General features: G+C 42.6%; 1 protein-coding gene across 5 annotated transcripts in view; it reads right to left on the bottom strand.

Annotated features, from left to right (window-relative positions):
- LOC110533645 (vacuole membrane protein 1) overlaps window positions 1-13,920 on the bottom strand; it is a 102,789-nt gene that overhangs the window by 76,510 nt on the left and 12,359 nt on the right. For all 5 annotated transcript variants that reach the window (XM_021618060.2, XM_021618056.2, XM_021618055.2 and 2 more), the window contains exons 4-5: window positions 6,588-6,678; window positions 5,173-5,283 (exon numbers count right to left, since the gene is read on the bottom strand). Coding sequence is in view for 4 of the 5 variants with exons in the window: in XM_021618056.2 (XP_021473731.2) it covers window positions 5,173-5,283; window positions 6,588-6,678 (202 nt within the window). In the remaining variant the exon portion in view is untranslated. The remainder of the gene's footprint in view (window positions 1-5,172; window positions 5,284-6,587; window positions 6,679-13,920) is intronic.

Below are 13,920 nucleotides of genomic sequence, written 5' to 3'. Positions count from 1 at the left end.
CTCATAACCGACATACATATGATTTCCTGTAGTAGTGAACATTTTCTGTAGTAGTCAGAACAAGATTGATCAGATAAGGAACAGTGTTCTAACCATAAGTATATGGTTCTACCAAGGCATCTGTGAGTAGGAGAGCACAAACCCACAATGATCCATATCTTCCGACGCAATATCACAAAAATTATGCACGCAAATAGGTAAAAGGCTATGCAGTGTTTCTCATAGATTTATTGTTGTTGCAGCAGTGGCAAAGGTCAAGGAAGGGGGTGTCACAGGGGCTTTAAAAACAAAACAATTATAAGACTGGCATAATTCCTACATTGAAACGCAGTGTCTGTACAGTAACATGCTATACATGACGTCAGAGCTCTGCCTCTGCGCTTCACACTGCTGTATGTGTTTTGACTGACAGCTGTCCTGAACTTGAGCACCTTACGTGACAAGCAGTTGCTCCATTCCTCCCTCTAATTGGGCAACTTCTTTGTTGTCTGAGTGAGGGAAACGCTGTAAATTAAGAGGAGTCTATGAATTTTGAAAGATAAGACATTGAGGATTATAATAAATACCCCTTTGATGTCATACAAGCAAACAAAACATCTATGAGTCCAAATATGCACTTCCCACTTCCATATCACATTTCCAGATGACATGGCGTCATACCCTTGGTTGTTCTGAACAGAATGAGCCTGTTTGTCTACTTTGAAGGAAATTAGTCACGGCACAAGGAACTGAATGCAATCATGACTCCTTTCTATGCGCACCAAAATGATGATCTGTTTCCCTGAACTGCATGGTGAAAGCCTAACACTGTAATATTGTATTTTATAACTTAGCTAGTTAGGTTAGCAATAGAACAGCATTTCAAATGATGCCCACCTGACCCAGATTGTAATTTATAATGGACCGTTTTTTGGATTGCGTAAACAACAACATTAATTGTGTGGGGGAGGGGATGTGCGGTTGTTTTCCAAATAAAACAACTACAAGTGTGCCTTCTTCAGTTCCTCATTGGCAAAGCTAGGAGAGCTCAACAAAACACCTTATAGTTGAAGACTTCTTTGAGTCATAAAAGTGCATTGAAATTACTTAATAAGTGTACACTTTAGAGAGGTGTGTAGTCACTTGGAGACACCAGTTAGTCCTCTCACTCAAACCCTTGTTATTGTCTTATGTTGCACCAACTACCCCACATTGTACAGGAATATTCTTATCATCAGAGAATTTTCAGATTTCGTTGTAAACAAATGAGGCGAAAAGTACAGCAGCTATAAAATTCACATTAAATCAACAGTGTAATGTTTGGATTCAGTCTTGTGTCTGGTGAACTGTTGTGTCCTCACCTTTGCCATAATCTCGAAACTGATCCCTTCCAATTGCTACCACGGTTATGCATTTAATATTTCAATTTATCCCTATCCATATAGGCTGATTCAAAGTGTAAAAGGGTTAACTAAAACATTTGTTAAATTCAAATGTTGCCGACGCCATCAATCTAGAAAACCACCCAAGAAATTTGCCTAATAACATATTTGTAAAAGAATGTTTTACCATAGCCTGTGGCACCATACCATATTATCAGGCAGGTGTGCTTTTAGCAATAAGAAAGCTTTTTTATGCCTCAAAAAGAGGCTACTTAACTGCAATTCTATACATTTTTCCATGGAGCTGAGAGGAAATGTTGCCATTTTAAAGCAGTTTTTTGCAATTGTACAGTCGTGGCCAAAAGTTTTGAGAAGGACACAAATATTAATTTAATAAGTGCCAAAGGCTTTTATTGACAATTACATGAAGTTGATGCAAAGAGTCAATATTTGCAGTGTTGACCCTTCTTTTTCAAGACCTCTGCAATCCGCCCTGGCATGCTGTCAATTAACTTCTGGGCCACATCCTGATTGATGGCAGCCCATTCTCGCATAATCAACGCTTGGAGTTTGTCAGAATTTGTGGGTTTATGTTTGTCCACCCACCTCTTGAGGATTGACCACACGTTCTCAATGGGATTAAGGTCTGGGGAGTTTCCTGGGCATGGACCCAAAATATCGATGTTTTGTTCCCCTGAGCCACTTAGTTATCACTTTCCCCTTTTGCAAGGTGCTCCATCATGCTGGAAAAGGAATTGTTCGTCACCAAACTGTTCCTGGATGGTTGGGAGAAGTTGCTCTCGGAGGATGTGTTGGTACCATTCTTTATTCATGGTTGTGTTCTTATGCAAAATTCTGAGTGAGCCCACTCCCTTGGCTGAGAAGCAACCCCACACATGAATGGTCTCAGGATGCTTTACTGTTGGCATGACACAGGACTGATGGTAGCGCTCACCTTGTCTTCTCCGGACAAGCTTTTTTCCAGATGCCCCAAACAATCAGAAAGGGGATTCATCAGAGAAAATGACTTTACCCCAGTCCTCAGCAATCCAATCCCTGTACCTTTTGCAGAATATCAGTCTGTCCCTGATGTTTTTCCTGGAGAGAAGTGGTTTCTTTGCTGCCCTTCTTGACACCAGGCCATCCTCCAAAAGTCTTTGCCTCACTGTGCATGCAGATGCACTCACACCTGCCTGCTGCCATTCCTGAGCAAGCTCTGTACTGGTGGTGCTCTGATCCTGCAGCTGAATCAACTATAGGAGACGGTCCTGGCGCTTGCTGGACTTTCTTGGGTGCCCTGAAGCCTTCTTCACAACAATTGAACCGCTCTCCTTGAAGATCTTGATGATCCGATAAATGGTTGATTTAGGTGCAATCTTACTGGCAGCAATATCCTCGCCTGTGAAGCCCTTTTTGTGCAAAGCAATGATGACGGCACGTGTTTCCTTGCAGGTAACCATGGTTGACAGAGGAAGAACAATGATTCCAAGCACCACCCTCCTTTTGAAGCTTCCAGTCTGTTATTCGAACTCAATCAGAATGACAGAGTGATCTCCAGCCTTGTCCTCGTCAACATTCACACCTGTGTTAATGAGAGAATCACTGGCATGATGTCAGCTGGTCCTTTGGTGGCAGGGCTGAAATGCAGTGGAAATGTTTTTGGGGGATTCAGTTCATTTGCATGGCAAAGAGGGACTTTGCAATTAATTGCAATTCATCTGATTCATCTGATTGAAAACTTTTGGCCACGACTGTACACATTTTGTCATGGAGCTGACAGAAAATGTTGAAGTGTAAAAGCAATTTTCCTGCAATTCTACGTATTTTGCCATGGCTAATTCTGTGTTCTTATGGTCAAACATTATAAAGAAATCTATGAGGACCCCAATCGGTAATCCATGCCAAAAGTACTCCTAAATTCATAGTAATTTTATTGGTTCATCATTTTAGCTTTTATTTTGGTGATTTCGAGTAATGAAAGATTATACTATAAAAAAATATATATAACAATTATCTTTGCTACAAACTTTGTCTGGTTTTAGTAATTTAAGTTTACACACACAGCGTTTTTCCACCCCGAAAAGGAATTTCTGACGGTGCGCCGCTGTTAAATTAATACAGGGGGGGAAATACTGCTGTGTGTTATGATTCTGAACATCAGATAGCAAGCAACAATGACAATAAGCTGCCATGTGGGGAATAGTTAGTGGCTCGATTCAGCTAGTTGTATTTTGTTCTTGATACCATGTTTTGTTTTGAGGTGTTTTGACTTAGGTCACATTTATCCTAATATGGCTCAAATTCCCTAGCTAGCTAACCAACAACTGTAACGATGCATTTGTATTTATGTTGTCAATAAACATTTGGAAATTAAATATAGTTTACATGTTGTCAAATAATGAATTTTGAATGTAAGCCTGAGCCAACCCCTCTGTTTTGCCCCAAAGTTGCGCACGGGTCGGTTGTGTTGCTGAACAACCCACCCGTCTATAGCCACCATAAATACAGCAGCGTGAATCAGCTTCACATTCTAAAGCAGGCAACTTCAACTGATTCCTCAAACAGCACTGAAAAACTGCTGATCCATTACCACAAAATACCATTAGATGGCGACATCCTCCTTTAAAACAGACTGGCGTCTTGGAAAGTAAGTCAGGTCACCCAAAACAATAACAAAATAAAAACTTCTCAAATTACATATGGGAGCACAGAGAGAGTTGGCTTTCAAAAACACAGAATGGAGGACACACTTAACAGTTTCCAGTTCAGCTCCACTGGCTATGCAATGGGACTGCGACTATGCTGCTCCCAAATGACAGATGGGTGGCTCAGTGTTAATAGTGTTCTCGGAGTGGTAAAGACTAGCAGATGTTTGGGAACCCAGATCTGCAGCACAGACCCTGTTCCTCTGCTCCACACTGCCACTCAAAACAGGGAGAGGGAGGGGTGGAGAGAGACAGAGAAGCAGAGAGAGAGAGAGAAGAAAAAGAAATAGAGGGAGGGAGGAGAGAAAGGTTGGCTAGCCTTGCATGCACTCAGTCAGTGGGGTCACTGAGTGCGCTCGTTCTTTTTTGGACTGCCTGTCAAAACACTACTGCTACCCGCCCGCCTGCCCCGCCTGCCCCGCCGCAGTGTGTGCCTTTTCACTGAGGAGATCTTAACACCACAATGTTCTACACACACTAGCGTACATTAACACACTTTACGCATGCACGCACACAAACGTTCACACACACACGCATACATACACAAACACACACACTCTCTTCTGAGACACAGGGAATCTCCTTGAACTTTTAGCCATGTTCCAACCTCCTATTACAGCCTATTACAGACTCTCGTCTCTTAGCAGCAACTCACAAAACATCAACACTGAGTTTGAGATGGGCATCATACACAGTGTGAATGACTTGAGTAACGTCAAATCAAATCACATTTTATTTGTCACTTGCACCGAATACAACAAGTGTAGACTTTACCGGGAAATGCTTACTTACAAGCCCTTATCCAACAATGCAGAGTTCAAAAGTAAGAAACAAAAAATATTTAAATATACTTAAAAACAGCCATGGGGGATATTTCAACTCGAGTATGAATAGATTTTGCATGGTAGGTGAAACATTCTTAGGTGCTCTTATACTATTTAAATATGAACATGCATTTGTAGGGTATATATACACATGTTCTTAGAGTCTCAAATTATGCATTAACATGTATTGCACAGAATATGAAAGCGTTCTTGGGCTCAAGCTAAGCATAGTGGACACATGGTAGATGCATGTATTTGCCTGGTAAATTAGAGAGTTCTTACCAGGTAGAGGAGGAAGGTGTGCAGGCCAGTCCCCAGTCCCACAGATGAGAGGATACCCAAGCCTACCCAGTAGGCACACCACAGGAACCTCTTCTCCATGTGTTGCACATACTGTACACAGGGAACAGACAGTGTCAGCTTCACATCAGGACAAAGAGAGACAGAGAGACTGTCAGCCATGAGAGACCCAGGCAAAGTGAAATAAATGTAAGTAGGAGAGACACTAGGAGGGAGGGAGGGTGGGTGTGTGCACCCTACTCTAGAAATAGGAGGCAGTGCCAAGCGTGAGAGGCAGAAAGTCAAAGTGCACCACAAAAAGAGAGGGGAGGGGGAGCAGTGGTGAGAGGGGGAACGAAAGCAAGTGAGAGAGGGGGGGGGGCAGAGGGGGCGAGAGAGGGCAAGTTATAGAGAGAGAGAAAGAGAAGGAGCAGAGAGTGTCGGGTGAGAGAGGGCAAGTGATAGAGAGAGAGGGAGTGGGAATATAAGATAGAGAATATAAACTGGTGTCTGTTGTTGAGAGTTTAGAGGACAGGGCCGTAGGGTAGGAGTGTTCAGATTCAGAACAACACAAACAGAGAAGAACAGAATCATTCTTCTTCTTCAAGGAAGCCAGTTCTTACCCAGTTTATTTCCCCTACTCTTCATCAGCTCTCTCTCTCTTGCTCTATTGCTTCATCCCTCTCTCTCTCCCTTTCTCCCTCTCTCTCTTCCTTTCTCCGTCTCTCTCTCCCTTTCTCCCTTTCTCCCTTCATCTTCTGCTGCTCATCTCTCCCTCCATTATATATGGACCAACACCTCCTCCTCAAGCATGGGCATACAGGTTGTTTTCTGGAAGGGCCAGTGATGGTGTAGATTATGGAAACACTCTGGAGTTTTTTTGGCAAAGAACTCTATTTCCCAGCAAACCCCTGTGAACTCGGGAAAACAGCAGCAGCAGCAGTGTCTCTCATCACCTAGTAAAACGCCTGGGTGGGAAGTGCCAGCCATGTCCAATTGTTTTTAGGCTTATCAGGAATTAATGAAGTAACACCTTAGGACTAGAGCTTAAGAGTCTAATATGGTAAATAATATGGTTATTGCTGCAGCTTTAAAGCAATTCTGTTTGGATCTCTTGAGCCACTTTTGCTGTGGTACATTAGTTGTTAACTTGGTACAGGGCGCACGTGTGTGTTTGCACTCAGCATATTAGCTGTTCATGTGGTACAGCTAATGTACTGATTAAATAGGGCATGTGGACATGATGTGGTAAATAGGTCAGGTGAAGGTAAGTGAGTGTTAAGTTTAATACTCTTTTTCAGCTTATGGTCTTGGGAGACAACAGCTTTATAAAGTCTTAGGGATGTTAATTAGCAACCCCTGATGATGTGTGGACAGGGCTGCTCACACACACACACACACACACACACGCACATCACCTTCTGATGTGTTCCTTTAACAGAGTAGGCGATGGAGAAGAGGGTGACCAGCACCAGCAGAGGCAAGACTGAATGTCTCTGCCGCCATAACCTGAGGGAAGAAGAGAGGAGTGAGGGAGGAGGGAAAGAAGTGTTTTAGAATAGGTTAGGTAGTTTAGGTCTTAGGAGCATTAGTAGATACTACACTACCACTTCTACACTCCATCCCCAGGGGGCAGCAGCAAGCCAAATGCTCTGACAGAAAAGCCTTGTGAAGCCATGATAAGCACACAGGTGGGGCCAAGTGATGATCGTCAATCTGTGAGAGAGAGGTGGGCAAAAGCCTCTACGCCTGCTTTTGTTTGTTTTGTGTTATCTATACTAAACATCCCAGTAACTGTCTACACGCAAAAAAAAACATATTTCTCTCAAAGTTTGTGCACAAATTTGTTTACATCCCTGTTAGTGAGCATTTCTCCTTTGCCAAGATAATCCATCCACCTGAAAGATGCGGCATGTCAAGAAGCTGATTAAACAGCATGATCATTACAAAGGTGCACCTTGTGCTGGGGACAATAAAAGGCCACTAAAATGTGCAGTTTTGTCACAACACAATGCCACAGATGTCTCAAGTTTCGAAGGAGCGTGCAATTGGCATGCTGACTGCACGAATGTCCACCAAAATCTTTGTTGCCAAACATTTTAATGTTAATTTCTCTACCATAAGTTATCTCCAATGTTGTTTTGGAGAATTTAGCAGTACGTCCAACCGGACTCACAACCGCAGACCATGTGTAACTACGGCAGCCCAGGACCTTCCTATCCAGCTTCTTCACCTGCGGGATCGTCTGAGACCAACCACCCGGACAGTTGACGAAACTGAGGAGTATTTGTGTCTGTAATGAAGATCTTTTCGGGGGAAAAACAAATTCTGATTGGCTGGGCCTGGCTGCCCAGCGGATTGACCTGGCTCCAAAGTGGGTGGGCCATGGCTCCGCCCCTGCCTAGTCATGTGACATCCATAGATTAGGGCTTAATGAATTTATTTAAATTGACTGATTTCCTTATATGAACTGTAACTCAGTAAAATTGTTGAAATTGTTGCATGTTGCATTTATATTTTTGTTTAGTGTAAATAAACCCTGGATAATATTTATGACCTCATCAGGGAGATGCTTAAACATTGCATAACACAATTTATCATAACTTGGGGCTGTACAGTACGTTCAGAAAGTATTCAGACCCCTCGACTTATTCCACATTTTGTTAGGTTACATTCTATTCTATATTCTAATAATACCCCATAATGACAAAGCGAAAATAGGTTTTTAGAAAGGTTTGCAAATGTATTAAAAATAAAAAACAGAAAGAACTTACCTAAGTATTCAGACCCTTTGCTATGAGACTTGAAGCTGAGCTAAGGTGCATCCTGTTTCCATTATAATTTTTTATTTAACCTTTATCTAACTAGGCAAGACAGTTAAGAACAAATTATTATTTACAATGGCGGCCTACCCCGGCCAAACCCTCCCCTTTCTCGGGCGATGCTGGGCCAATTGTGCGCCGCCCTATGGGACTCCCGATCACGGCCGGTTGTGATACAGCCTGGGATAGAAGCAGGGTCTGTAGTGACGCCTCTAGCACTGTGATTCAGTGCCATAGACCACTACGCCACTCCTTGAGATGTTTCTACAACTTGATTAGTCCACCTGTGGTAAATTCAATTGATTGGACATGATTTGGAAAGGCACCTAACTGTTTATATAAGGTCCCACAGTTGACAGTGAATGTCAGAGCAAAAACCAAGCCATGAAGTCGAAGGAATTGTCCGTAGAGCTCAGAGACAGAATTTGACCAAAACATGTCTGCAGCATTGAAGTTCCCCAAGAACACAGTGGCCTCCATCATTCTTAAATGGAAGAAGTTTGGAACCACCAAGACTTTTCCTAGAGCTGGCCACTGAGCAATCGGGTGGAGAAGGGCTTTGGTCAGGGAGGTGACCAAGAACCTGCTGGTCACTCTGAAAGAGCTCAAGAGTTCCTCTGTGGAGATGGGATAACCTTCCAGAAGGATAACCATCTCTGCAGCACTCCACCAAACAGGCCTTTATGGTAGAGTGGCCAGGCGGAAGCCACTCCTAAGTAAAAGGCACAAGACAGCCCGCTTTGAGTTTGCCAAAAGACACCTAAAGGACTCAGACCATGAGAAACAAGATTCTCTGGTCTGATGATAACCAAGACTGAACTATTTAGCCTGAATGCCAAGCACCACGTTTGAGGGAAACCTGGCACCATCCCTACGGTGAATCATGGTGGTGCCAGCATCATTCTGTGGGGATGTTTTTCTGAGGCAGGGATTGTGAGACTAGTCAGGATCAAGGGAAAGATGAACGGAGCAAAGTACAGAGAGATCCTTGATGAAAACCCGTTCCAGAGCGCACAGGACCTTAGACTGGGTTGAAGGTTCACCATCCAACAGGACAACGACCCTAAGCAAGACAATGCAGGAGTGTCTTCGGGACAAGTCTCTGAATGTCCTTGAGTGGCACAGTCAGAGCCCGGACTTGAACCCTATCGAACATCTCTGGAGATACTTGAAAATAGCTGAGCAGCAACGCTCCCCATCCAACCTGACAGAACTTAAGTGGATCTCCAGAGAAGAATGGGAGAAACTCCCCAAATATAAGCTTGTAGCGTCATACCCAAGAAGACTCCAGGCTGTAATCGCTGCCAAAGGTGCTTCAAAAAAGTACTGAGTAAAGGCTCTGAATATTTATGTAAATGTGGGGTACTGTGTGTAGATTGATGAGGGGGGAACAACTATTTAATCCATTTTAGAATAAGGCAGTGACATAACAAAAAGTGGAGTAAAGGGGCCTGAATACTTTCCAAATACACTGTACACATCCACAGTCTATAAGGGCTAATCGAACCTCATGCAATGTAACATCAGCATCCAATGACAAGTCAACAATATCCCTCTTCTTATACACATTAGTATGAGCATTTAAAATCGCATGCCTGCGTTGCTTGTACACTTTGTTCAAAGTAACCCCACTATGTTCATTAGCAAATGACTTCCCCAAAATGTCATCTTTTTCTTTATCTAATACAGCCAGATTATCACCATCAACCAAAACTGGAATCCGAGTGTTCTTGCTTCTTCCAGTCGTCATCTTCTTCAACATTCCCCAGCTCAGTACCCCTGCCTATTGTAGAGCAGAACTGTGTCCATGCATTTCTCTTGACAGACTTAATGACCCTACGTACTAAAGCTCTCATCCTTTGGAAATCAAGTAGATTCTCAGAAGTTAAAGTCCTACGTAATACTCTATAGGTCCTATTTATTTCTTGAATAGACAAAGTACAATCTTCAGTCCACCAAGGAACCACCTTTATTTTCTCACCCACTTCCCTGCACTCAAAATTAGAGAAGTGACAAGAGGCAGCACAAACATCAACAGGAATCTCTAAACACAACTATCCAACAGACTTTTAACAAAGTTCTCCAAACTTTTCCCAGTCCGCTTTAGGAAAGCACCATCTTCTGAATGCTATCCTGTCTGGAATAGTGACATCACCAGTCATGGTACAAAAACAATTGGGAAATGATCACTCCAAATAGCAGAATCATCCATTACCTTCCATTCACACATGGCTGCAACAGCATTAGAAGCCATTGTGAGGTCCAGGCAGGATGTAACTCCTCTAACATCATCAACTCTTGTACCACATCCATCATTAAGATACACTAATGCTCTTGCTTCCATCATGTCCTTGACAATCATACCATTAGCATCAGTATGTGTGCATCCCCATAAACTATTATGTGTAATAAAGTCGCTGCACCATCTCTCTAGAGCCCAATTCTCCTGATATTTCAAACATCACTACAGATAGTTCATGACAAGAATTGTACAACTTGAACAGCTTAATATTACTAGCCCTACCGTAGATTTCAACCATCACATTTATATTCAGGTGGAACAGAAATACTACAATGTGCAAGCCCTTCCTTTATGAATGTAGCGCATCCTCCACCCTGACCAGCTGTTCTGTCAGATCTGACTGAACAATAAACAGGAATAAGAAAATCAACATGTGGTCTAAGCCACGTCTCTCTAATCTCTAAATCAATCACATATTTCTTAAACTCTTGACCATTTGCAATAAGGCTTCTAGTACTCCATTAAAGGATGATAAAAAGTATAACACATCAAACTTATTCTGGTCATCATCCGGATTATGACTCAACATCTGATGCATCAATGGTACTGAAGTAACGTTCAGTAATTCTTGAGCTGCAATTCTTCACTACTTCCATTATTCGTGCAGTCCTGCTCCTCTTCTGACCCATATCGATTGCTCTACACAAGAACGCTATACGATTTACAATTTCTCTGTAACCAAGCATTATTGCTTGCATTTCACATTGCACCAGGGAAAGGGGGATACCTGGTCAGTTGTACAACGGAATGCATCTTCTGCATTTAATCCATCCCCTCTGAATCAGAGAGGTGCAGCATACTGCAAAAACACTACAGTTAATACTGCAGTATGCTACAGTAAAGTCTGAAAAAACAATACAGTGAGTGTAGTCATTTATTTAGACCATAGTATACTATAGTATTTTCATGTGGGTTAGCTGTCAATGTGTAACATGTTTGAACTTGGACCACAAAGGAAATACGTGTAACTTTCTTTGTGTTATTCTCGACAAATTTCTAAATGCATTGTATCCACATTTGTGTTTTTATTGTTTTCATATAGTCATATAAAATCAATCAAGGGATACTACAGTATGGAGTATAGTATTCTACAACGTTCTATACTAAGCACTACACGATCGAGAGGGAAACTCAGAGGAGATCCCCTGCATGAGCTCCCCAAGGACAGCATGTTCAAATCAAAACAGCATCGACAAAGCTAGCTAGCAGTCCAATCGATCAGACAATTCTAAAGTAAGCACTACGTGATCAAGGAATGCTACAATGGGTATGTAGTATAGTATTCTACAACATTCTAAAGTAAGCACTACATGATAAAGGGATACTACAGTGTGTAGTATGGTATTTCCATTATATTACAAAATTATAAAGTAAGCACTACACATGAATCATGATCAAGGGATAGTACAGTGTGTCGTGTAGAATTCTACAATATACTACAAATTTCAAAAGTAAGTACTACACATGAATCATGATCAAGGGATAGTACAGTGTGTAGTATAGTATTCTACAGTATACTACAAAAGTCTATAGTAAGCACTACACGATCGAGGGATACTAGTACGTACTATAGTATTCTACAGTTAACTATAGTATGTGGGTTTACCAAACATTTCAGTTTCAAGACCTGTCCCCTAATTTTCAACCAATTGCAGGCTGGTGTTCATTGTCAAGTATTTCTTGTTTTCCATAGGTCCAGCTAATTAAGTGGTTAATTGACGCAGGTGTTTCAGCTCAGTAACTAGGTCACCTGGCATTTTAAAATGGGTGTGCCAGAATGTTTGGAGTGGAAGGAAGTCAGCTCCTTGAAGCAAGTGTGGAAAAGATGGAGGAAACATATTTTCTATTTGAAGCTGATGTTGGGTGATGATATGAGTTAGTGGGAACAAAAGAAGTAAAGTTGTGATGGAAGCTAAGAAATTCCTAGATTATTTTATAGTCTGAGTGAGGGTTTTGGCTCAATGTTACCAGGGGGATCTGTTTGAAATCACAAGGAATATCATGGGTGAGGTGACGTCGGTAAGAGTCAAAAGAGCTGGTCTTATTGAAATTATTACTTTATAAAATTGTGTCTGCAGAAAAGTGTGCTTTGTGCCTTTAAGATTTTTGAATGGAATGTTTTGTGTATGGATTTCCGAAGCAGGAAGCCTGTCAATGGAGTTCTCTCTGGGGTTGTGCATGAAGTGGATGCAGATTATAAACTCAGCAAAAAAAGAAACGTCCCTTTTTCAGGACCCTGTCTTTAAAAGATAATAATCAAAATATTTTTAAAATGGTAAAAATCCAAATAACTTCACAGATCTTCATTGTAAAGGGTTTAAACACTGTTTCCCATGCTTGTTCATGAACCATAAACAATTAATGAACATGCACCTGTGGAATGGTCGTTAAGACACTAACAGCTTACAGACAGACGGTCGGCAATGAATTAAGGTCACAGTTATGAAAACTTAGGAAACTAAAGAGGCCTTTCCACTGACTCTGGAAAAACACCAAAAGAAAGATGCCCAAGGTCCCTGCTCATCTGCTTGAACGCGTCTTAGGCATGAGGACTGCAGATGTGGCCAGGGCAATAAATTGTAATGGCCGTACTGTGAGATGCCTAAGACAGCGTTACAGGGAGACAGGACGGACAGCTGATCATCCTCGCAGTGGCAGACCACATGTAACAACACCTGCACAGGATCGGTACATCCGAACATCACACCTGCGGGACAGGTACAGGATGGCAACAAAAACTGCCCGAGTTACACCAGAAACGCACAATCCCTCCATCAGTGCTCAGACTGTCCGCAATAGGCTGAACGAGGCTGGACTGAGGGCTTGTAGGCCTGTTGTAAGGCAGGTCCTCGCCAGACATCACCGGCAACAATGTCGCCTATGGGCACAAACCCACCATCGCTGGACCAGACAGGACTGGCAAAAAGTGCTCTTCACTGACGAGTCGCGGTTTTGTCTCACCAGGGGTGATGGTCGGATTTGCGCTTATCGTCAAAGGAATGAGCGTTACACCGAGGCCTGTAATCTGGAGAGGGATCGAGGTGGAGGGTCCGTCATGGTCTGGGGCGGTGTTATCACAGCATCATCAGACTGAGCTTGTTGTCATTGCAGGCAATCTCAACGCTGTGAGTTACAGGGAAGACATTGTCTGGCATTGTCATGCTGGAGGGTCATGTCAGGATGAGCCTGCAGGAAGGGTACCATACTGCTCGTTCTGTGCCAGATTTCCTGCAAGACAGGAATGTCAGTGTTCTGCCATGGCCAGCAAAAAGCCCGGATCTCAATCCCATTGAGCACATCTGGTACCTATTGGATCGGCAGGTGAGGGCTAGGGCCATTCCCCCCAGAAATGTCCGGGAACTTGCAGCTGCCTTGGTGGAAGAGTGGGGTAACATCTCACAGCAAGAACTGGCAAATCTGGTGCAGTCCATGAGGAGGAGATGCACTACAGTACTTAATGCAGCTGGTGGCCACACCAGATACTGACTGTTACTTTTGATTTTGACTCCCTCTTTGTTCAGGGACACATTATTCAATTTCTGTTCGTCACATGTCTGTGGAACTTGTTCAGTTTGTCTCAGTTGTTGAATCTTGTTATGTTCATACAAATATTTACACATGTTAAGT

Source organism: Oncorhynchus mykiss, chromosome 10 (assembly GCF_013265735.2).
Source record: "Oncorhynchus mykiss isolate Arlee chromosome 10, USDA_OmykA_1.1, whole genome shotgun sequence".
NCBI lineage: Eukaryota > Metazoa > Chordata > Actinopteri > Salmoniformes > Salmonidae > Oncorhynchus > Oncorhynchus mykiss.
This window is presented reverse-complemented; position numbering and strand designations above follow the sequence as displayed.